The sequence below is a fragment of the Haemaphysalis longicornis genome, unplaced genomic scaffold, assembly GCF_048455015.1.
Source record: "Haemaphysalis longicornis isolate Haplotype H1 unplaced genomic scaffold, Haemaphysalis longicornis Haplotype H1 scaffold_7, whole genome shotgun sequence".
NCBI lineage: Eukaryota > Metazoa > Arthropoda > Arachnida > Ixodida > Ixodidae > Haemaphysalis > Haemaphysalis longicornis.
Genome location: NW_027526422.1, coordinates 70289536 through 70315085, shown reverse-complemented (window position 1 = coordinate 70315085; position 25550 = coordinate 70289536). Strand labels below are relative to the sequence as shown.

General features: G+C 47.1%; 1 protein-coding gene across 1 annotated transcript in view; it reads left to right on the top strand.

Moving 5' to 3' along the window:
- LOC144145868 (phospholipid-transporting ATPase ABCA3-like) overlaps positions 1 to 25550 on the top strand; it is a 62571-nt gene that overhangs the window by 31986 nt on the left and 5035 nt on the right. Inside the window, exons 6-10 of the mRNA XM_077677683.1 lie at positions 697 to 822; positions 3082 to 3330; positions 6948 to 7420; positions 11083 to 11270; positions 16696 to 16869. Of these exons, the coding sequence (XP_077533809.1) occupies positions 697 to 822; positions 3082 to 3330; positions 6948 to 7420; positions 11083 to 11270; positions 16696 to 16869 (1210 nt within the window). The remainder of the gene's footprint in view (positions 1 to 696; positions 823 to 3081; positions 3331 to 6947; positions 7421 to 11082; positions 11271 to 16695; positions 16870 to 25550) is intronic.

The window sequence follows — 25550 nt, the reverse complement described above, 5'->3', positions numbered from 1 at the left end:
TGTTGCTGGGCAAGTTCGTGGATACTTGAGAACGCAGTTGAAGCTCTTGGGAAGACACACATGACAGGCGACAGGTGACATGCGGCGGAGTTGCAGCTGCTTAAAGCGTGTACACTGTAGTTTATTGAGCACTTGTGGGGCACGGTTCCACATCTCTGAGGCCAACGTCCTCTTTATTTTAAGTTTCTGATTAAAATGTATTTTCAACGGTTACTTGAGCTTAAATGGATAATTTATGGCAGCCTGGGCGAAATTTTCGAAATGGTTCTGCATATTTGCTGCGGCTTCTGGTGCCTGTTGGAAAGTAGTTTTGTGAATTTTCATGGGCGAAGGATCTTGCTCATTGTACCTTTTTCTTTGCTTGGTAAGCGCACGTTCAGCCTCTAGAAGACAATTTGGCCGCGTTGCATGCTCAGAGTGTTACTGATACTGGCAGTGGAGGAGGAAAACTAGAGAATAAATTCGGGTAGTAAAAATTCGGAAATCATCAGTGCTTTATAGCAGTCTGCCCTCGGAAATAAGCCAACAAGGAGGTTACGAAGAAGTTAGGAGTGTCTTTTGTTGCATTCGCTAGAAGCACAGCTTTGTTATCACAGGCATCTAAACACAAGCGAGTTACCCTTTGATATAACATAAAAGTATAAGTGGAAGAAAATCCCAACATGCTTCTGCGCTCTTCCCGCTCTTGCATTTCAGGTGCCTTTGTGATGACGTTCGCGTGCCTTGGGCCGAATATCATCTGCTTCGCCTACCTTATGGCAGAAAGAGCAGAATCTGTTGGAGGGGCCATGTCCGCTATGGTGCTTTTGGTATTTGTCGGCGGTGAGTCGGCGCTGCTGTACATCTTAGAGATTAGTAGACACTTTTCATTTACTCTGGACGTGGCTGAAGTTCTAAGCGTACACTGTAAGAAATCGGTGCAGGTGGACTTCCCCACAACGCACCAGACGCACCAACCCGCGCGAACAAATGTGCGAATTTGGCGAATGACGAGGCCCAGCATGCGTTTGGATAAAAAGTGGAATCTTCGCGTGGACAACAGCGCAGATCTACGCCTTGCGCTGGTTTCTCAGCCCAGGTTATGCCTTTTACGTTAATCGCGTACTTGGCGTCGTCCCCACATTCTCGCTATTGATCAGGCGGGTTGGTCCTTCTGGGCCTTTGTGGTGAAGCCCACCTGCAGCGATATCTTACAATGTAGGCATAGCTAACTGAATGCGGCACTTGCTATGTCCTGTGATTTTTTAATCCTTTTTGCTGCCAAAGTTTACATTCTGCCGGTAGACTCACGCTGCCCCGTAAGCCCTGCTCTGTGCAAAAACGGTCGCGCCACCAATGTCCGCCTTCACGATGCGTGGGTAGAAATTGATAGCTTGTCCCAAGATGATTTTCGGGCAGTAGTTTTATGTTCCAGCGATTATTTCTGGTGTTGCACGAGGTATTTGCCGTGAATGGAGCAAAAAGCAAGGTTTAAAAAAATTTTCATCTGTGGTCTGTAATTTAATCGCATGAAGATATCCCAGGTAGCCAAAATAATCTGGAGCCCTCCACTGCGGTGCGCCTCATGACGTGTGTAGTTTAGGCGCGTTAAACACGGCAATAAATCAAACCATGAACAGCTGTGCAAAATATTTGAAGGTTGGCGACACCGTTCACTGACTGGGGTAGCACAGTTCCACCTAATTTTTCGTTATGAATTCTCGGGAGTTCTTAAAACGTTTTCTGGCGATCGCCGGAAAGGAGAGAACACGGTGAAGAATCGTGTTCTAGCTCGATTCGTGTTCGTGTCCGCTTTCATGTCCGCTTTTATCAAGGTCGTTGTTCGAATCATTGATTCTGTTTCGAAATGTCAGAGAAGACGGATGGACGCACACATGAAAATTTGCGTGCTGGGCAAGATACTGCGATATACGTACCAGATCCGCAATGCTGCCTGGTCTGGTCATAACATCGCCGGATAACACGAGAGGTTGCACTAGACAGGTACACCCATACTAGGGGAAACTCCCTGGCACACAAACAGCATGTCCTCAGACTCCTCACGAGACAAGGATTTGGCAACCGTGGTTGGGTTCATTGACTAAAAAAACATCCTAGTGATCGTTCAATCCCACTCTCGGCCTGCTCGATAGGCGTGGCTGGAGATCTTTGGAAGAGGCTTTCGTCCTGCAGTGGACAAAACAAGGCTTGTGATGATGATAATGAATTATCCAAAGATTGGTTCTGTAGATCTTCTCCTGCGGGAGTTTCCGCCTCGACCTCGTGAGGGATAGGGGAGGGCGATTCCTCATTCGTTCATTTATTTCCTAGTAGGGAGTGGAATACCTATCCTGTGCCTCGCAAGAGGACAGGCACCCCGCATAACGAGAGGGACACTCGTTTTACATCCTTCTCGCTGAAACACTTCATCATTTTGGTACTGAATCCACGCTGAATGCCTCTTGCAATGCGTTGCCGCATAACGCTCACCGGGCAGCCTGTCATTTTTTAGATGCGACGCTGAGAGGAGCATCTCTTGCCGGTGACCCTGTCCTGCGTGCGTCCGTCGTCCGCGTCCTCACAGTTGCGTCTCTCCTCCGCTCGCCTCCTCTCCTCTCCGATAGCGAACCCTCTCTCCCAACATCTGCGGTCGCGCTGCGCGCGGCTACGCACGGTGCGCATGTGCAGTACTCTCTCTCTCTCTCTCTGCGGTCTCCTCTCCTTCGGGCGCGCTGCGCATAGAAGCGGAGTGCCGCGCTCCGGCCGGTCTCTCAGTCGACGGTCGTCCGCGCTTGCGCTTGCGCTTGCTCTCTTGCCGTACCCGACGATTGCTTGATGCGACGCCAATGGAACCCCCTTCAGCGTCGCATCACACCAGGGTTCCCGCGAGGGGAGGTGGGCGTAATTTTCGTCGCGCTCATGTGTCGAGCTAGATTTCGGCGCGCGTTGAAGATCCCCAGGTGGTAAATATTAATCCGGAGCCCTGCACAATGGCGCGCTTCATAGCACAGGTGCAGCGTCTGCGCGTTACGCCCAACAATCTGAATCTATCGTTCAGTGCGTTTCTTTCCGACATCACGGGGAACGTTTTCTCTGTTGCAGGGTTCGCTTCGGTGATCGGTTACACCGTCGTCGAGGGGCTTATCGGATGGAACGTGGTGCCAGCGTTCATGCTTTTCCCCCCGTTCGCCATCATCGCCTGCCTGGTCAAGATCTCGCAGATGGAGAACAAGGCGACCAAGTGCGCGTTGGTGTCGGCTGCAGCCGGTGCCCGTTCGGTGAGGATGATGGAGCCGCCTACATCTGGCGTAGGCGCTGCGTATGCACCGGGTTACATGGCAACGGAACAAGGTAAGCTATTCACACGCCGAGTGTTTCTTTACGTTGGCTGTTGTACTCACAGACTAAGACGTTGACGTATATTTGTAGCATACACTATGTTTGATCCGTAACATTTCAGCACTGCCACTAGGGACTTTTTACGCAATAAAAAACCATTTGATGCCACTCGTCCTGTAAGCTCTTTGGGTGAGGTTGAGGGGCGCCGATCCAAAATGTTTGCGCAGTGCCGGTTTTAGAATATTGCCTGTCGCGTCACCCGCTGTCCAATGGGAACAGTAGGGCCGCCTAGATCGACCGCTCATCCGGGGTGTGATGCGCGGATATGGGCGTCCCGCACCACATCGCCACTCGAGCATGACACGCAGATAACAGGTAGACACCGAGAAAACATGGACGCGTGCATGGAGCACCACATCTCAAAGGCCGGAAAAACTTTGTAAATCGTTTCTAATGGTTTTTGCAAAGCGGCGCTAGTAAGCAGGACATGGCCCCAGGGGAGAACACACGCGAAAGCTAGCGCGCAGAAAAGGGCGACAGCTACACAAAAGGGGCTGCTGGCCCATTTTAGACTGATGGAAACGTGTGCAGGAGGCGTTGGTTTGCACATAAAGCTTTGAAAGCACGCCGGTTGCCCACTGCATTCATCGCAAAACTGAGCTGATTAGCGAAGCCCCATTGCCCCCGCGCCCAAAACAAGGGCAAAAATAACGAAACTTTTCGGGCAACTCTTCTGAAAGTGTACGGGGGCACCCACCCGATCACTTTAGAGAGCGAAGTACAGCTAGGCGATCTGAAAGAATCTCTGAAATAATCTCCCGGTACGGTAAACATCGACAGGAGCGTTCACGCATCCGTGTCTTAGCGAGACACCGCCTGCCTCGAAGTGCATCAGGTACAGCAGAGCACAATGCTTACACGTTTTCATCGATTAACGGCCGCTTTTTTTTTACACCCGGGCCGCAATAACGAGTTTCTCGTTTCGATGCTTTTTGTATATCATTTATAATGTATAACTCATCAGGTGGACGACGGAAGAAGACATGTCCACAACACTCTTGTTTCACTGAACCCACGGATGGTTTCCACTTGCTGCGCAAAAATAGATGGCATAAGGTGTATGCTGAATTTTCAGTCGCTTACGGTGTAAAAACCTTACAATCACAAAGTTTGTGTTCAAACAAACTAAACAAATGAAATATGGCGCAATAAAACTTGCGTTCACCCAGTCAAAAAATTCTCCCGCTTTTCCCCGAGGGGGAGAATGTGAAAGTGCGAATGCACGGTTGTCGGCCCGCTTGCGGCGCTTGCGCTCGGCCCCCGCAGCCCACCGCCTCGCCGCCTTCTCTTCCATCTCTTCCATCGGGTTTGTAGTATCACGTGTACACCACGCAGTTATCAAGCCGCTATAACGCCGCTGAGTCGCCAACGCACGCCGCTGACGACGTAGTTTGAATGCGTTAAAGATATAAGGCGCGTCACTAACACTGGTGTCAGCGTCGTGTCCGTGGCTTGGTCGGTAGAGCGTCGCGCTGCGGCCGCAAAGTCCTCGGATCGAAACCTGGCGCCGGATGCTGTTTCTTTTTTAAATATAGAGGAGCACTGCGGACGCCGCCGACGCCGCCGCCGGCGGTGGATGGTTTGGGGTCGCTTATAAAGTGCATTCGCACTTAAAACACTCAGTAATAAGTCTCGTCTATCTAGGGAGCGATTCATTGCGCACGTCAGTTGAGTTTGTGGCGCACCGGTGTGTAATCCTAAACGCCCAGTAACGTGCTTTCACAAGGGTATAACAGCTGAGCAGGTTGCATGCAGCATTCACTCACTAAGCGGTGCTTCAATTTCCTCACTAAACAGTGCTTACATTTACATGTCAAGCGCGTGTTGAGGGCGCCCACTCCTGCCGTGTGGCGGGTGCCGCTTGGCGCTGAACCTGGCGATGGTTTTATGCGCCCTATGGAAAAATCAGCTGAAGCGCCCTATTAATCTTCATACTACAGCACAGAAAAAAAAAACAAGGACAAAGTAAGACGCCCAGGACTAGCGCTGTACTGTGTGCCTCGTCTATACTCCTTGTTTCTGCTATGCTGTAGTATTAGGCTGGATCAACAACACGCCAAATCCTGCACTCTGAAGAACCTTAATTACAGCGCATCTTCAAAAAGCATGGAGGGGCATAAGCGTGGGCCGACGCAAAAAACGCGTGTTGAGGAAGCACTCGAAGTGTACGTACCTTCATGACGTAAGCCGTGTGTGGTTCGGTCGCGTAGCCGTGAGTAGAATGTTTTTTACTACGAAGAATAACTCTGGAACACGCATGTTAAGTAAAAGGAGGTGCGATACAGCTTGAATACACGAAGTTAAAAGCTTCTATAGCACATGGGAGATGCTGCATTACGCTGTTACGAAGTCATTGAGGACACTTAGTTGTTTGTAGCCATTGTCTAATTACGTTAGCTGATTAAATTTGAGTATGCGTAGACCATGTTACGAGTTTTTTTGGCCGTTTGGCTTTTGCTACCTTTAACTGAACGTCGTATAGTGCTGTCTCTCAATTCTATAAAGCGCAGTTATAGATTGGCTGCTACCATGCCGTTGAATTAAGCAGTGGGCGTTATCAAATTAAATGTTCTCCTTCAAAGCATTTTCCTAACTTGCATATAAGTTCCTAGCGTCCTTCTAATTTATTTTTAACACTTTTCGCTTTGTGACATTGGTTTCATGTTCATTTTTTTCTAGGAGAGTTTGGGCCTGGCCTAGTTGGTATCGGTGATTCATTACTGCGCGTACCAAAAAAAAAAAAACGTACAAGCGCTTGTTACCGTCTCCTTTTTTGTGCCTGTCGGTTTTTTGTGCTACACGAAGCAATTGATCATTTATTTCCTTTTTGCTTGTTCAGATTTTCGCTGATTGGGAAATGCGGACTTTTTGGGAGTCTGCTGTCATACCTTTTGCAGTTTTCGCGGCTGATTTTCTCAGTATGTCTTTCAGTTCACTCTTAGATGATGAGAGAGATGATCTGCCGCTACTCGCCTGCACTACAAGTGGGGAAAAAGTCTGTGTATTTTTCTTTTCGTAAACAGACACTTTAGTGTTGAAGAAAACCATGGCTCGTGTATTTGATGCTGCCGTCTTCTTAATACAATGCAGCGTCTTCAGGGTATAACTGGCCACATTGAGTCTACCTTTACAGGCCAAACTTGAGAGTTTTGGGCACTGCTTATGTCATGGTGGGTCCTAGTACGTCGTAATTTCACATGTATCCACCTCATTAGAGGCTTTCTTTACACAAATTGAAGTAAACGCATTTTATAGTAAAAGCCTACCAACCGACGTTTAGTAATGACATAACTCCTAGAGTTCTTCAGGGTGAATTCCTTCTACCAAATACGAAAGAAAATCCGTCTTTGATATACGATAGAATTTGAAGGGACAATTTATTGGGACGAATATGACGTAGCTTTATCACCGCCGAAAAGGAAATGACTTTGATGCAATCAATGTAAACATGGCGGACGTTCATGTCCCTATTGGTCGCCTAGCCAGCGTACTTATAAACAGGAAGCCTGGCAATGCCCCGGAGAGGAAACTTTTACCATTGCCTCATTTTGGCAACGTGACTTCTGCAGTTCCTCTTCAACTCGTCAGTGACTCGTGCGACGTCACCACACCATTCAGTTTCTCGGGCGATGGCATCCTCCTCAACCTCCTGTTCTTGATGGGAGAGGGCCTGGTATTTTTTGCCATCCTGAGCGCCATCCTGTCCGGCTACTCCACGGGTAGTCGCGAGACTGTCCCACTTGACAAGCAAGGAAAGGTTGATGAGGACGTTGAGGAGGAAAGGAGGCTGGTCAACAGGCTGCGCGACAACAAGGACTTCGGTGGACATGCCCTCGTCGCCTGGAACCTGCACAAGCTCTTCGGGCCACTGCACGCCGTCAGGGGAGTGCACCTGTCTCTGAGGCCCGCCGAGTGCTTCGGCCTGCTGGGGGTCAACGGGGCTGGAAAGACCACCACGTTCCAGATGCTTGCCGGACTGACGACTGCCTCACATGGAGACGCTTACACAGAGCACGCCACGTTAAGCCAAAACTTGCGCAAGGTGGGAACGACTATACGTTGTCTTGATAGAATTCTCGCAAGATGTTTAACGGAAGTCTCAGCACGCCTTTGTGTTTGTTTGTACTCTTGCTGATACTCTCTCTCATGAAGGGGAGTAACGAAATAATTGAACTCCTTTGAGGCTGCAAAGCTCCCCCTCATGAACGGGTGAAGGGCTTTAAAGAAATTCAGGGAAGCTTGCACCGATGCGCGAGACCTGAATGGCGAAGCCGTTGTAGGTGAACATTGCCGGACACATAGATAAGTTTCAGTATCATTGTTAATTTGCATAGTCGCGGTGCTAGTAATCGTCGTCATATGCGTCGAAGAGGTCGTCGTCTTTTTCGCGGCGAGTTGTGGATGCAAAGTCATCCTCAGCATTGTTCTACCAGCTCTACTCGTGGAGCTTGCACTAAGTCGCGCAAGGCTCTAACCATAGCGAAGCAGCAGAGTTTTTAAATATAACTGAAGGACACATAACCACACATTTGTACAAGTTTGAAATTCTTTATTTATATATTCCGTCGTTTCTTCGCACTGTGCTAGTAGTAGTCGTCATCATATGCGTCGATATCGTCGTTTTCATCATACCAAGCATTACATGCATGGTAGCGCGCTAGACGACAACGCTGGAGATATTTTTTTTGCTAAAGCGACTGCGTGAGCTGTGGACGCTTGGCGGCGGCGCGAGGCACGCGCTCGCGCGCGCTCCGCATTTTTTGGTACCTTTTTCTGCCGCGGGGATCTTACGGCTTGTACAACAGCTCCGCTGTTAAAATTATATTGCAAGTACAGGTATCCTACACTAAACTCAAATATAACTCAGATACACATACAAAATTGCATTCTATACAGATACCCCTCATTTTTATCCTAGATGCTTTGGAACGTAGCTTTGAATTTCACTGCACATACCTTACACTGGCCGTAGCCGGATAGCACTACGCCGGGTAATTAAACTGCGAATTTATTGCCCTGTTAGTATAGTGAACTTGGCAAATTTAACTTAACTTAATTTAACTTTAGCTTTGTGCAATCTGCATGCAGTGCAAACTATACTATCAGCAGTAGCTTACCGGTCGCTACTGCTGGTCTTGCAATCTTCTTGAGCAGGCACGTACTGGTATTCGTTTCGTCCCTGCGCTCGCTTTCACTGCGTCCACCGCATGCTTGCCATGCGGAATGAAACGAATATGTGCAAAAAAGTATGTTTTACGCGGTGAACTAGCCGCGATTTGTTTTAAGAAGTGGTCTATAAGACAACAGGGAAGAAGCATGGCGCCTTAGTAAACACATAAAAAAGATGTAGGTAAGCTCAATGAGCGATAAAACGAAAGATAAGAATACGTCCCGCACAAGGGAACACACTCCGGTTGAAGACATCATGGATAAAATGCAGAGAAAGAAGTGTGCATGTCACGCGACTAAAAGGCAGCTGTCGGACGACCAGGGTAGCAGAGTGGCTATACAGAGAGATCGGACTACAACCAAAGGAACACCATTAACTCTATTGCGGGAAGAAATTAGAAAATCTGGCGAAACGAATAGATTCAGGGAATGCAATGCAGCAGCTGTTAGAGGTCTATGGCCTTGTAGTGGACATGGTATATGATGACGTAGGTGGTAATGAAGAAATATTTATAATTTTGCGTACAGGGATAGGAAAAGCGCCCACGTCGTGGCCGCACAGTCACACAGTTTAGAACGATCTTTCAGCCGAGTATAGTGGCTGTATTATGGCTAGTTTTGCTTAGCTGGCGTAGAAAATGTGTCCTGCTAGCCTGCGAATCGCACAAAGGCTGAAAAGGTGCTTTTAAGGATTTGTTTTATTGAACTAGTGGTAACGATGGTGACAGTACAATTCAGTCGCGAGGAATTTTTGAACTCTACCATTCTGTTTTGATGCTTGTGGCACGTACAGGCGGTGTGGATGCTCAGGACACCTGTGCAGTGCCTGTCTGATGCTGCAGTGCAGGGTCGTACTCGGGGAGAGAGAGAGAGAGAGAGAGAGAGAGAGAGAGAGAGAGAGAGAGAGAGAGAGAGAGAGAGAGAGAGAGAGAGAGAGAGAGAGAGAGAACTTTATTCATATCGGGCCCTGTTAGGCGGGCGGTAGGCCAGCAGCCGCAGCCGCTCAGCAACCATGGCTGTTCTGCCAGTCAGGTTTTATTGCGTCGTCAGACGAGAGCAGCCCAGCACCGCCTGCCATAGCTCGGGGAAGGTGATAGGGGAAGGGGGCTGTCGGGACCGGCCTGGTGCATTACGGTTGCCTTCGTGGCGCACGAGGTACGGATATAGCACGGGTCTACACGATGAAGGTCAGCTATATTTGGTAAGGATTCTGTTTGTAGTAGCAGAGTCCCTCACTGCTTTCCAACGAGGGACTCTGTTAGTAGTCTCCAGAGCTGTCCTTCTGTGTAGGTGAGGAAACTATGGGTGGTTGGGGGGCATTTAGGCGAGAGTGGCTGCTGCACTTTTTTTATCTCGTGGTACCTCAAGAGGCTGTTGTGAACTCACCTGGCGCAGTGAAAGGCGGCTCAGAAATGGGAGTACATATAGGCTGAAGTTTGCAAGCCGCAGTGTTCAGTTGTAGATAATGACCACTTAAGTGCACCAATCCTCTAAAAACACCCCTTAAACAATGGGGGGAAAAATCACTAGATACACGTACCTTAGGTGCTCCTGTAGTTCTGCAAGTTGTTCTTTGTTCCAACAAGGTTAGGCAGTACTTAAAGAGCACGAATGCAGGCGAAGGCTAATGTGCATGCTGAGTAGCGTCGATAACACCTCGAGGAATATTTCAAGCGTGAAAAATAAGAAAATAATGACAGCATGCTCCATTCATAAATTACCTGTAGGTAGAACGTCAAAGCAATATCTTTTATAATATAACAGCGAAACTATAAAAAATAACAACCATAAACTTGTTATTTCGCACTCGCAGTTTTCTGAAGTTTTATGGCTTAGTAGCTCATTATTTTTAGTTCTTTAAAAGGGTTCTAGAAGTACTCGGGGTCCGGTTTGTTTATTTCTGAAGGGCAGTCCGCATTGACGCTTTAAAACACATGGTGCGCTTCATCAGTGATTGCGTAAACAAAACTATGAGCTGCCTTCATACATTCTCAATCCCATATTTGCAGTGTCAATGCTTTTTTTGTGGCGAGAGTATTCATAAAACGACACTGCATGCTTCCAAGAGCAGTCAAAGAGGAACCGTATTAAGGCTAACAGAAATATTATCTGCGTCATTTTTACATAGTTAATCACTTGTTCATGCTTTCCTGGTATACTGGTATCTTTTAAATGCATCCTGCATCATTCACAAAAGGCCTACTCTACGGCGCTCTGATTCAGCGCCTTTGGAAAAACGGAGCCCATCAATTTATATACAGTTCCGGTCACGTCTGTCAAAAAAACGAAGAAACAACACAAATGTAAGATATGTCAATTGGGCGATTGTTCCAAGATTTGCCGGTAGGTGTTCCCCAAATTCAAAAGCAACAACCTCAAACCAAACGAAATTCCCCACAACTTAGTCCGATCTTCTCACGGGTCAGCAAATAAATGTAAAAACTGATAAAACTACTGTACTGAGACGTTCGATAATGGACCTTTGTGGTAATTATTTCGTTACAACCATTTCTCGCTTCTTTTGATGTCTTGCAGTGGCAGTCCCAGATAAGTTACTGCTTCCAGTTGGGAGGACTGCTGGACAGACTGAACGCTTACGAGTATCTATACCTGATAGGACGACTGCGGGGTATCACGGAGAAAGACCTCAAGCCCGCAGTGGACAGCGTTATCTCTGTCGTTGATCTCAAGCCACACGCTGACAAGGAGTGCGGCGTCTACAGGTATGGACGGCAGATCTACCCTGATTGATCGCCGGAGATACAAACGGGGGCTTGCTTTACTGAAGTTTCATCGATTTAGCTTCACTATATTCCTGAGCTTCTGTGCTTTCTTCCCTGACTTGCTTCTGGAACACGTCGAATTCATACACGCCCAAATGGCGCATTCATGTGACAACGTGGTCTCACTTTTTGGGCAGTTAATTTTTGTTTTCTGTGCCCAGGTTACATGGCTAGGCACTTCCCTCGGTGATTTTTCAAGAGTGCACGGGGCTGGCTTGCAATTAGGTAAAAAAATTGTTGGAGACTTGCCCAGAACGCGACTGCTTCAAGATTTATTTATTTATTTATTTATTTATTTATTTTATTTCCTCAAGGGTCCCTGGACGGGACATTACATGAGGGATGGGGATACAAATGTTTGAGTATTACAAAAGGAGACGAGTAAAAAACAGTGAAAACAGCGAACAAACGTCTGTGTAAACGAAGACACAAAAATGTGTGAATACTTTTCGTAACACAGGCAGAATTCATTACACGGTTTGGGGGGATATAATCGCAGTGGCAAACATCATTAGCAACTGCAAGCGAACAACAGGCATGCAAATACACTCGGAATGCTGTGTGACACAGCAGAATCCTTTACACGGTTTGGGGAGACATAATCGCAATGGCACAAAGTATTAGTAACTACAAGTGAACAGCAAAAGGCCAACCACAGAAATCAGTACTGCAATTCAACATACAGTATATGAAATGGTTTGGGGCGAAAAAAAAAATGGAGGCAAAATCGAAATATTGGAAAGAAACTTCTGCTTGCGCTGCGTACCATGCTAGATGTCTTTTATGATGCGTCACTCCTGTACTGAAGACAAATCGTTGAACAATTGTGAAAGAAAAATTGTATGTAAAATATTGATTCTCCCAGCAGTATAGGAGCACCTGCCAAGCTCACACATGAAGGCTTGGATGTGTGCTTCGTTTAAATAGCAATATTATGGCAAAATAGAACGCCAGCCAATCTAATCTGTTCGATCGTATTTTATTCAAAAACCGCCCGCCGATGCTAACTCACAGAAGTTCCCTGCTCCGAGAAATTTTTTTCGCATGCATTTCGACTAAATAAGTAGCCCCACCTGGTGGGTTGTTTAAGAATGCAAGATTAGCTACGCCTGAATACATATGTACTCACTGGTAGAAATGCTGATCATTTTTTAGACAAATGGGCCATCTCCAGCAGTTATTGTTGTGAATTCAATTCAATTACAAGATATGCCTTTGAATCATGAGCACTGTATTGGCTCTTGACTATCACACGACGTTTAAATAGCTTGATCACACTACAGTGTCACTGAAACTTTCGATCTCTCGCATGATGTGTGTTATTAAGATACATATGCTTTTTTCTCGACATTACTGCTAACCAAAATTATGCACTATTGCTTATTCGCCCTGTAACATCATTACTGATATTTATTTTTGAGGCTCAAATTCCCAGATTTAAATGTGCAAGTGCACCCACAAATCCGTTGACGAGCAAGATGCCCCGTGATAAGGGTGAAAAAATAAAAACACTCCTGCGTTGACGCACGCTAACGAACTTCTGGTTGCCAAAATTAATCCGGAGACCTCCACTACGGCATGGGTAATCAAGTTGACCTAGCTTCAGTGCGTCAAATTTTAAAATTTCAAATAGTCACATTGCATTGCGATTCTTGTGTCATGCATTCTAACTTGAATCTTGGTGGCTGTGCAACCATGTAACGTCGGTGCACACAGAACACAAATAAGCCGGAATGGGAGTAAATGGCTTTGTTGCATACCTCAGTACCAATTCGGAGTTCTCAAAACTCCGTCCAATGGGTGTTTCGCCTTACTCCCATTATTTCCGAAGTTTTTTTCAGTAGCATACGGGAGTTTCATTTTACTGCCACTACAATGGGAGTTTCCAGGGGTACCACTGAGAGTGTATTGTTTCCTCCAACTGGGAGTTTTCAGGGGGCGCGTTGGGAGCAGTGTTGACCTGCATTCGAGGTTTTTTTTGTTTTTGTGCGCTTGATATAAGCGCTGTAGAGGAATTTACTACTGTATTTGGGAGTTATTAATGAGCGCACAGGCCGCATTTTCATTTTTCATTTAGAATTACGTAATTTATAGTCTTTTTCCGCTTCAAACGTAGAATGGCGAGACGTGAAATGTTTGTTTTCTGCACAGTCAATTTATTTCATAAAAAATAAATGCGATATACGTGTGAACACGTTAATAAGACAATAAATAGACTGAATCAACAAAACACCTACATCGAGAACACAAGGTATCTTGGCAAGAACTTTATCTACTACAACACTTCTCAATGAAAAAAAACTAAGCCATTTGCAAACAATGAGGTCAGCATGTCGTCGGTGCGCTGTTTGCTTGCACCTGCCTCCCAAACGCTGTCGTTGCCGCACCACCTGGCACGTTCCCCAGGAAGCCACAGCAGCACATGAATTAAAGGGATAGCAAAACGCTTTAAATCCGCGGCAACAAATACAGAAGCATATTGGGAATCTGACCTGAAAAAAAAAAAAAACGGCGCCGTAAACACGCTGAACTTGTCACTCTTGTGTCCAACTTTCCGTAATGTCTGAATATTTATTTAAAGCTACGCAAAATTGCACTTCCGTCCGAGAAGTGCTCTGCTGTTCAAAAGGGTGCGCGACCCTTGTGGCGACCAACTTCTCAAAATGCTTCCTTTCCCTCTTTTCCTTGCGTACTGGGAGCGAGCTGCAGGTTTTACCACCCGCACTGCCCCTCTCTCCCCTCACCCAAAGTTAAGGAAAAATTTCGGTCGGTGTGACGCCTGCGCCTGCCCCCCCCCCCTTCCCCCTTCAAAAAAATAAAAAAAAATAAGCAGTCGTTCGTCGACTCTACAGAATGCTCCCTGAAATGGCGTTGGCTGGTTATAGTTACACGCGCCTAGCGTACGGAGAGCTCCCAAGGGGCCCCGAACTTCACCCTCTCCTGTGAAAGCAATTAATCGCCGGCGGCACGCGGCAGTCACCCTCCTCGTAGCAGGCGCGGCTGGCACCACACGTACTTCTCAAGAAAAGCGGCCGCCCTGCGACGTTTGACCGGCCAACTTCACCTTCGCCTGCCAGTAAGCAACAGACACAGCCTAACAAAAACACCTAACAGCCGTTCAGAGTTCGGACAGTTTTAATTCTGCTCGCGAGTGTGAATGAGAGTGTTCTGCTCGAGACCGGCGCAAAAACGCATTGTTTTCACACCGTTCGGCTCCCCAATGACGTTCCGGGCATCGCGCCGTCTTTCACGCACAACGCTCACCTCCAGTGGCGGAGAATCGCCCGTGCAGTGACGCGGGAAACATGCTGAGTTTATTTGACACTAGAAGGGGCACAAGTCTCCCAAAATGTTGGGTACAATAAACAACGTGAAAATCTTACCTTCAAACACCTCGCAGAGGCACAACCGCGTTGTTTTTAACGAGCCACTCTCAGCGATCACTGCATTTAGGCCTCGCGTCGGCTTGCTACCGTAATCCGTCGGCTCGAAGGTCGGTGACACGGAGGCGACGTTGCAGTGTGTCGCACGTCAGTGTAGGCTGGTTCCAGAGTGTTCGCAACGAGCTTCGATTGTCGGGAAGCACTTCACATCCGTTCGTGCGGCCGCAAGTTCACATGGACAATACATTTTCGGGGACGCTGGAGCACACACGACACACGACACCCATTTTGTAAGGAGGCGTAGAGGAGGAAGGGGTGAAGGAGGAGGAGAAGGAGATGGAGGAGGCGTGGGGGTTTTGAATACTCCCATTAGGACAAACGCAGTATTCGCAGCTAGATACTGCGTTTTGTGAAGAGGTACAATCGTGGTAAATGCGCCTATTTACAACGGCTTGTGGCCCCCGGTGTAAACTGGCAGTTTTTTCACCATCGTACATGTGGGAGCAGGCCGTCTGCCGTGAGGAGTTTAAAAGACGTATTCCAGCCAAAACTCTCCCATTCAGGCCAAATTGAGTTTTGTGTGTGGAGCTTAGAAATGAGCTTGTAAATGTTTTTCGACATTGCTAGAAAACGTCCTTCGCAAAAGGGGTTCCAGGTGATGTTTTAAACTTTCTTCAAATTTCAGTTGTCAGTCTTTTGACGCCGCATTAGAATCAACTGCCTGGACACAGGAACACCTCACCCATGCAAACAGGAAGAAGGCTGCTCAATTGGTCATCTGCCTACTTGCTCGGTTAAACTCGTTTTAACTCACTTTTCTGTCTACCTGAGAGGTACGAGTGGAAGTCGTCGCCAAATTTCTATCTACACTGTGTAGGGTGAACGAAAAGCCCCGCTTTCCTCCGATGGTGGATGACGGTGTCAGTATGTTGCCATTTGTTGTGGAGTGCGTCAATCCAAAAATCAAGTGGGCAAGCTACCAGGTTTGAGAATTTTTTCAGTGTTGTGGCAAGACCAAGACTCTAGAACACTCTTAAAAATCGCCGCAAGTCGGCTTCACCACAACACCTCAGAAAAGCCAATCATCGTGACCAAATGTGCAGATTTGGCGAAAGACGATTAGAACATGCGAATAATGAAAAAATAGTATCTGCGCTGCGACAGCACCGCAGATGCACGCCTTGCTCTGTTGTCACAGCGAAGATACCATATTTTGCTCTCATCGCACTCTGCGTCTCGTCATTCGTGAACTTTGAACATTTGGTCAATATGATGGTCGTTCTGGAGTGTTGTAGGGAAGCCAATTTGCGGTGATTTTTAAGGGTGAAGTAATTGTAGAGGGCGGCTGACCATGGGAATGTGTACATAAATTTTCCCAATAGCCTCTTGATCGCGCTTACGACCACCCGACATAATTCAGGTCTCTAAAAACACTGCTTTGAAGCGTTTCAGCCCCGCTTTTTTTATGTCTTTTGCCGCGGAAAAATTATCTTTTTGACCGTGAGCTCGGACTTTTTGATCTAGAAGCCGTACTTTTAGATGAATACGTGGATTTGAAACCTACCTGTGATATATCGCACTACCGCCTATATTCTCACACTCATTAACGCAGAAGAGGTTTATGAAGCGAAAGATTGAATGTTGTTACTTACAAATCGTAATCGCATTATTTTCACATTAGGGTTAGGCCAGTCTTGAGGGAAAAAATGATTGATGCTCGTCATGTTGCGCAACTCGAGTGCAGCCTGATGTTGCCGAAACTGGGAAAGTGAGCCCTTTCCAAGTAACAAATTCCATGCTTTGCGTCCTGAATACGGAAAAACTTGTAGCATACATTGTGGCACAGCATCGTCTCAGGGAATGACTAACCATCTCTACTTGTGAAGCAGTGCTACCAAACCAATTATTTACTTGAAGCTTGAGCCACTCGTCGATAGTGACATATCTACCTTCGTTTCGCTACTACTCTTCCGTGAATGCAGTGGTGGCAACCGGAGGAAGCTGTCTATCGGGGCTGCGCTCCTTGGCCTACCACCGATCGTATTTCTTGACGAGCCCTACGCTGGTGTGGACGTCGTGTCGCGCACAAAGATCTTCAAAGCCATCTCTCTCATCAAGCAGAAGTCACGGATTGCCGTCATGCTAACCTCGCACAAGTGCGTAAGCGCACGGGGATACCTTGGATCTGTTTCTGTTTCTTGACTGCAGGGACATAGGCTGTCCGAGCGATCACGTGATCACTTGAGGCCCACAAACCAAGCGAAGATAGCTTGGCCCCAGCCGCAGGAATTAGGGCACACCCAGTAGAGTTCCTGTCAAATGGGCTCTAGTCTTTGACGTGTTAATTTTCCGGGGTGTGTTCGCGAAAGCCTGAGGTGCTTTTACACATGTTTCTAGCCGAATTTCCGGCTTCACGGCCCGCCAAATACCAATCTTGAGACAGTGCCCAGGTTTGTCTGCGATTCCCGGTTGTGTCAAGGTGTTCTAGATGGAGGTGACTATTTTGTGCACATGTTAACCAGTTTACAAAAAACAGTCGACAACTGAGAATTTCGCGTTAAAACGTTAAATTGTATACAATATAAGAATGAAGTAACGACGCCACGCCTCTTAAGCCAGGGACTTGGTGCTGCGGGGATCTGTATATATGTGTGAGAAAGTAGCTATACTCTTTTCGTGCACCGATATCCTTCTTATTTGTGATGAAACTAAGTTCGTAGATAGCGGCCGACCAAGTAAAGAAACTACAGAAGTGAATAAATTACGGTACGAGGAAAGCCAAGATGTCACGAATTTAGTTATTTTATAACTGCCTGACTCCAAGCAGTAGGGACCTCAACAATGTCTACGTGTTGAGTGGCCGACATCAGACTCTGTGTGCTTACCTGAATGTATGAATTGTGATGACGTCAGAGGAAGTAGCAATTTCAGGTACGACGCTTGAGTATAGTTTGAGCGAAACGTTGCTTGATGAGATTTTTGTAGCACAGGGTGCAGTTGGGGACTACCTATGGAATCTGAGTTTCCATTCCACAATTTTATTAGTCACATTGGCTAGAGTTGTGCTCCAAAATATTCGTGAAGATAGCCTACCTCAAGGCGATAGCCGATACCGTGAAGGGTTCATGGTTATAGCACGTATTATTATTGTTGTTTTTTCGTGTTTTAGTCCAACATTGATTACTTCTGATCCAAAAGGTCTGCTTAAAATTATTTACAGGTGAGTGCTTAATGTTCTGAATAATATAAACACTAGATACCACAATGATTTCTCAAATTATTTTCCCTTTTCCCTTTTCAAAATCCAGGCTCCTGACCACAAACCTGTATCGCAATGTACATATTAGGCTGCATACGAGGCAGAGGTCGGTGGACTCACTCATGAGTTCACTGACTTAGACTCATTTGAACTCGAAGTCACGCGGGAGTTTGAGTGAGCGCGAGGCTAGTGGGGCATGCATGGTGAGTTTGAATTTGAGTGAGTTTGAGCCCGACTGAGTTTGAGTACGCCTGAGACCGAGTGAGTTCTTAGTCCAATTTGAGTTTGAGTACATTTTGAGTCCTGAGTACATTTCGAGTTTTGAGTACATTTTGAGTACATTTTGAGTTCTGAGTACGTTTTGAGTTTGTGTACATTTTGAGTTGTTTTGAGTTTGAGTACATTTTGAGTTCTGAGTACGTTTTGAAATTGAGTACATTTTTAGTTCGTAGCATATTTTGAGTTTGAGTACATTTTGAGTTCTGAGTACATTTTGTGAGTACAATTTGAGTTGTGAGTACATTGTGAGTTTGAGCACATTTTGAGTTTTGAGTACATTTTGAGTTTGAGTACATTTTTGTTTCGAGTACATGTGAGTTTTGAGTCCATTTCGAGTTCTGAGTACACATGAGTAGCCTAGGAGGCAGCTATGGTTGGCTGTTAAGTTTCATGTGTCACTTTCTGCTCTAAATTCAGGTTGCCTGCGGGTACGACAGCATTCGCGATGCGAATGATCGGTTGGTGGGGAGGGGTGGGGGTCTGGTTTAGCGGCTTGGCGTGTGAAGGATAATCGACTGGTGAGTCACAAAAGATGGTTATCTCACCTTTTCCTCTTAGCAGATCTTCTAAGAAGGTGGGAAAGGGCGTTGCCTTCTGGTTGTTCACCTGCTTCTGTTAACGGTTTGATTTCTAGGGTCAAAAGGGAAGAGGTGGGCTCCGGGGGTAGAAGGGGGCGGCGGTGGTCCCCTCCACTTATTCAAATGAGTTGTCAACTGTATTGACTGGGCGACGCCCATTTAGATAGAATAATGACCGCATTATGAGATTGTGTGAAAATTTAAATTGATGTCGCTAAGGCGTGTAAGGTGTCAAGTTAAAGGTCCTAATTAATGGAATCACGCGAGGTAAATTAAAAAAAAATGTGGTTAGCTAGAGTGCATGCATAGTGTTGTTCTGGGCATGTCTCACTAATACTGATTGCTGCCTGTCTAGGTTAGAGTGAGGCGGAGGTAATTCCCTTCTGTTCAGTTTAAGGTCTCTTAGTGTATTGTTCGTGATGTCACGACAATTGGACCTCTCCAGGTTGCCCGGATTCTTAACTCACGGGCGAGCGTGTCTGCGCGAAAGTTGTGAAACATCTCCGCTAGGCCAGGTGTCCAAAGAATATCATAGTGATGATTACAGTGACTATTAAATAAATCTGCTGTATCTTTAGTCCTGTCGTTCATCAAGTATAATTCGCCTGTAGGCTTCTTGAGAATCTGTGAAAATGTTCAGCGGGAGTACATAACTCCCGTAAAGAACTTCTGTACCATTGGGACTATGCGGTGTGATGGTGTCGTGGTATCTAATGGCGTTGGCGATGGCGTGGAGCTCAATGGCTGCTGTGTTGATGTTAGCATGCTAGCTACTGGCAGCACTACGATGCTGTGCTTGCCTCTGCTGGAATGTATACATAGTATGTTGATTCGCTTGTTCGAGATCTTTCCACAAGTTTCTGTAAAAAATTAACTCTTTGCCGTCTTCTGTCTTGGTTTGCTAAATGAACGGAAACGATCTCATCAATCGTTTTGTGAGTACCTGTCCTGAATAGGACCGCGTTGCTAGTCGAGATAGGCACTCCTAAGGCAGCCTTGGCAGCCTTTCTGATGAGTGCCTCGAGCCTACGTTTTTCTGCTTGTGATGTATTTAAGTACGGAAGGTGATATATAAACCTGGAAATTATGAAGACATCCCTCGGCCTCGGGACTTCCTTCTTCAATCCGGTAGTATTGTTGGTGATTCTTTTCTTCATATGAACGATCTCATGGGGTTGCTTCAAAAGTTGCTGAGTTGTTGTATAAGACTTGCCGTCTTTCTGGATGAGAAGCCGCAGTACCTTAATTTCCGCTCTTTGTGGGATGGAAATTTCCCCTAAGGTCAGATTAACCTTTTCTTGGGGGTTTTGTTTGGAATCTTTAGTTACCATAAAAACCTCGGATTTTGCAGGGGAGCAATGGAGGCCTCTTATTTTAGCCTTCTCTGCGATTGTGAAGTGCTCCGGATTAATTTTGACTACCTGGTAATTTTTCACGTGCGCCGAGATCTCGAACACACGGGAGTTTTGTTTCTTCGCCTCCATAATAAAGCGGCCACCTCGGCCGGGAAACGAACCCGTGTCCTTCCGCTCAGCAGCGCGACGCCTTAACTACTGAGCCACATAGTTTGAGGGTGTCAATCTTCCCTCAATGCTGCTGCAATTCCTGATCCTTCGTACGAGCAATGGGGGCAAGTACCGACCACCACAGTGCGGACACCCAACATCGTCGGGTCTACCGCGCTGGCGAGGCATCTAGCTCCGACATTATTTTGGAATAGGGACGTCACCCACTTGGCTCTTATATAAACCACTGATGTCTATTCTCTCTGTCTTTTGAGAACAAGGCTGCGGCTCCGTTCCTCGGTAGATCATGTTACGATAAAAGAGACAGTAACCTTATTTATTCCCATCATTGTGATTGTGGTCCCTCTGTGACAGTAGGCGAGTCCTCAGTCCAGGACTTCCTGGTTGTAGCCGGCCATCTGCTACGTATTTTCCAACCGAAGCTGGGTGCAGGGGCTGGAGCTGTTCAGCTTGACCACCCAGTGAGGAAGAGACAAAAGAATACAGGAACGCGCTCCTGTATCAAACTATGGAACGGAGGGCGCACAGTAAACAATTTCTGGTGGTCCTAATCAGCCGCAAGCATGTCGTACTGTGGCCCTTGACATTTACTTGAAATTTGTGAAATGTCACAAAGTTCGACTGACCTTTTTATCTCGTGGGAGCCCGTGGTGGTCAACGCGGAAACAAGCGTAATATTGACAAAAAAATTACACCATCTTCCCGTAGGGGAACCCTGAGTAGTATGCGAAGCAGCCATGCATGGGGCCGGCTAAAGTTCTCATTAGTTTTGAGTTCGTCTTTTCCCTTGACGTTCAGCTTCGCGTGCCTTCGTTGTATCAGTAGTTTATTGACGTAGTTTGAATGAGTGAAGGACATAAGGCGCGTTCGTAGCACATGCTCCCGTCTCGGTTTGTAGCGCAGTGGGAAGAGCGCCACGTACCTCCCGTTGCGGCCAGAGAGTCGTGGGATCGAAACCGGGCGCCGCCTAACTATTTCTTTTTACAGTGGACCGCGCTGACGTCAGCCCAAATGCTGACGGTGCTCAAGAGAGGCGCATGCGCAGTAGAGTGCGGACGGCGGACGACAAGGGAGGGATGGGGCACAGCCCCGAGCATGAGATGCTCCGCATCTAAAAAATGGCAGCATCTCCACTTTGTGGATGATGGCGAGAGTGTGGAGTACGGGGACTCGAAATGACATAAGTTGCGCCCCGACCATCATTCGATTTGAGCTGTGAGTTGCACCTTGATTATTCCCTAAATGAAACTGTAACTCAGGGCTCAAATCATCGTAGACGTTGAGCGGCAGTGTGACGCTTATTATGTTCGTTTCTGTCCACGGCGGGAAGAGGGAGTGTTATTCCGGAACCCGCTTATATACGCGATGCACCGCGGCGCCGTCTCGTGTTTACGCGTAGCGCCATCTAGCCTATTTCGATGCAGTCACTGTGTATTACAGCTTGATCACAACCTGACTACACCGGTGTTTTTGCGCGTTTTCTCGTTGCTGTGTTATGTTTGTGCCTGTTTTCGAGTGTTTTGGAGTTTTCTTGTACCCTTTTAGGTAGTTTCTGCACAGATTTTCGCTTGATGGTGGTCTGTGGACGGATTGACACGGACGGACATTGAGAGGTCCTAATATACACCACACCGTTGCAGGCGAGGGAGTAAGCCGTTTGACTCACGTGTATAACTCACGGTCGTAGCCCACTGGGTAAGACGAATGACACTAATTCTGTCTGGTCTACCAGACACAGGCTCGAATCCTGCTGGTTCCGGTGTGGTTTTTTAGCGATCGTAAATGCTATGCGCACGGGCGCGGACGGACATTGTGAGGTCCTATGGTGCTCCGCACCTAATAGATCCCGTGACCAATTTGTGCTGTGTGAAATTCTACACAATCCCAGACCACACTCTTTGTTCACGGAAGCTTGTTGTGGTGAGAGAGGACCAAAGTAAGTTGCCGGAGTTTTACTGGTGGCTGCGATATGCAGGTTAGCTCATTTAATTTTATTATTGATCTATTGAGCCCAAGTATTGGGGCCTAGGTTTATCGGTAATAAGCAGATGTAGAAGTACTGTGGGACACTTAAGGCCACCGCACCAGTTACATTAGTGAAGTCACCCGCTGCTTTGCAGTATGCTTTCTTGCTGACTCATTTTCAGAGTTTTGATCTGCATTAACTCGTTGGTTGCTATCGCCTTTTCATTTGTTCACACAGACTAACATGTTAAACATGTTAGCAATGCGATCAATTTAGCCCGGCAGACACTACAATATGCCGTCATACAAGACGCCATCAAATCGCCAGGGAAGTGTTGGGAGGGAAGCGGCCTCTTCTAGTATTTGTGTCTAGCAAAAAAGCGGAAATCGCCCGAGAAAGACCGAAATATGGCTATGAACGTAATGCTCTACTTGTGGTCTAATAATTAAAGATGCCGCTTCTTCGACGGGGTCAAGTTCTGTGAAGTAGCGGCCGCCATTTTGAAACAAGGCTGCACAGTTCAGTAGTCATTTCAGTGCTCCACAAAAGTATCAGCCAGTCTTGAAAAAAAATACAGTGTCGTCGTTTACTGTTCTTCTCAGGTAGTAAGCGTGTATTGGTGTACACATTTGTTGTGCCTCCGCTTAGCGTTTTGTCGAGTGTGATAGCGTGGCTAAAAGCTATGAGGAACTACACTACTATGCACAAGAGGAACAGTGTCTGGGCTGAAGTTCTGGAAATAGAATAATTGACGAGGTATCCCTCAACAAAATTCCTTGTGTTATGAACTTCTATAAAATATAGTCATAAAGAAGGTCGGCGACACTTGCGTGAAGTTTCTATTCTTATTGGAGGCTGTCTGTCGCCTTGTCTGCGAGGAATATAATTCGCTGAAATAAAAATACGGGCCTGCGTGGTCCGCTGCTGGAGCTCACATCTGCTTAAAGGAAACAGGATACTGTGCTGTCTTTAGAATGGTAACAGCTTTTGGGTAGAACGGTGTTTTAGGTTATGACGGTCCCGTGGAGGCTTTGGTGTGAGCGGACGGACATCTGCCAGGGAGCACTACCGTTTTAGTCTTTCACGCGTTTAACCATTTGACCGCTGTAGTAAAGCCTTCTCTACTTTTGTTTGCGCCTAGTGCAAGCCCACCCCAAATTGCAATCTAAGTTGTGGCGGACTGGATTGCATTATCCAGGTAGCATCTGCAGTTCATAGTTTTTTCTTTTGGCCACCCTTACGAAAGTCCTGATTGCATCAAGCCATAATGGTCGTTGGCGATACACCCTCACCTAATGGGGCAGAAAACAGCTGCGTGTACAAATCAAGTGCATCGGATATTTGACTGGGTGAACTGAAAAGGTACGAGAAAGGATGCTGTTTCTCGTATCCTCTTTCTTCATCTTGTTCTCTCTGTTCTATTTTCTGTCTTGCAAGATTTCCCACAGGCCGTGCAGTGAAGTACTATATTTATTAATTTCTAGTTTTACATCGCCATTCGATAACCCACCATCAAATGTGCCACCTATGAAAATACCCCAGTAATAAGCACCATATTTCTGTTGCTATATGGCTCAGCAATTTTTTTACCGTTAGCTTCAGGGCGACGGAAGCTGATGGCGCGACGGCACACGCGACTTCAAGAAAATAAAAACCGCGCGTCAAAGACAAGACAATGAGGAAGGGACAGGACGGGCGCACACTCACAACTAGCTTTATCGAAAAAAACGAACACTATACTCGGATACAAGTCAAGAAAAAAGGGGCGTAGCCCAATCCCCCACTTCCACTACCCCGTTTCCAGCCAATGGTGTCGCTCTACCAGCGTGACGTCGCGGCCGACCGCCTTGCACCTGCAGGGAGCGCTCGGAGCCAAGCTTTTCTGAGTGAGTCCGCACCGAAAAGTAGTTCTTCAGGACGCCTTCATTTTGGGCCGAGATAAGAACCTCAGCTAAAAATTCTTTATTTGCAGATTTAATGCAACGCGTGAAAACTTATTCATCAGCCGGAGTAGTGAGTTTCAATTTTATTGCTGATGGTAAATTTCTGCTCTTCCGGGTTTTCCCTCAACCCCTTGCTTCTGGTTTTATGCATTGCCTGTTTCCTTTTCCGGATTGGAGCCCGAAGAAGTGGCGTCCGAGTCTGCGTTATCGTTCTTGTGGTACGTTCCCATCCACGCTACGCCGGCTACTCCGATGGTACAAGAAAAACAAAAGCGTCGTGTCATCTTCAGCTGCGGGCGGGAGATGATCCGGAACGCGTACGTTCGCTAGCGGCATCTACACCCAGAACGCAGCGTTGAAGAAACGGTCGCGACAATGAGCGATCTTCTTGGAATCCGCATGAGTTTGGTGATGAACGTGAAGAAGGAGATGAAAAATAACGATGGCAATCTTGCGACGCCCTCCCGAAAGTCCCCGCGAAGCAGTGGAAAGAGACGACGCACAGAAGTGTACGACGACTTCACGAAGTGCGCATTGCGGTCGTCCGTGCATCGCCTTTTTTTGCCGCAATGGGATCCCGACAGTGACGGCAATTGCTACGGATTTCAACGCTAGCGGCGATGTTACTCCTCTCAAGCCATGGACTGTGCGCCGGCTGCTGAATGACATCGGGTTCAGGTATGAGAAGAGGAGCTGGAACTCGCTGCTGATCGACCGGCACGACATTGTCGCGTGGCAGCAGAAGTACCTCTACGACATCGCCAGGTACAGGATTGAAAATCGAAAAATATTCTACTTTGATGAAACCTGAGTGAATGCGGGACACACGATATCGACTGTTTGACGGACACGACGGTTGCTTCCCACCACGACGCCTTCATACAAAGTCTGACGACAGGTTTGAAGCAGCCGTCAGGGAAAGGATAGCGCCTGATTGTAACGCTCATCGACAGCGAGGGTGGCTTCGTCGGTGGGTGCCTGGACGTCTTTCGAGGAGACGGACGCCGGTCGCTCACAAAGCAGAAGAAAAAACACCATAGCGGTTGTCGTTACCGAGCATGGTAAGAACACTGCACACAACACGCAAACAAGGAATACGACTGAACGGCACTAAAAATCATTCTCAGAGCCGGACGACGCCGATGGATTGACGCGAACAGCCATGCAAACAGCGGAGGTGGCCATTTTGGTAGAAGTCCGTAAGCGCGGAAGAACATGCTCTGTGATTTCTTCCGTGAACGCGGCATATAGGCGGTCTACCATGACGTCACGTTGATACGGTGACA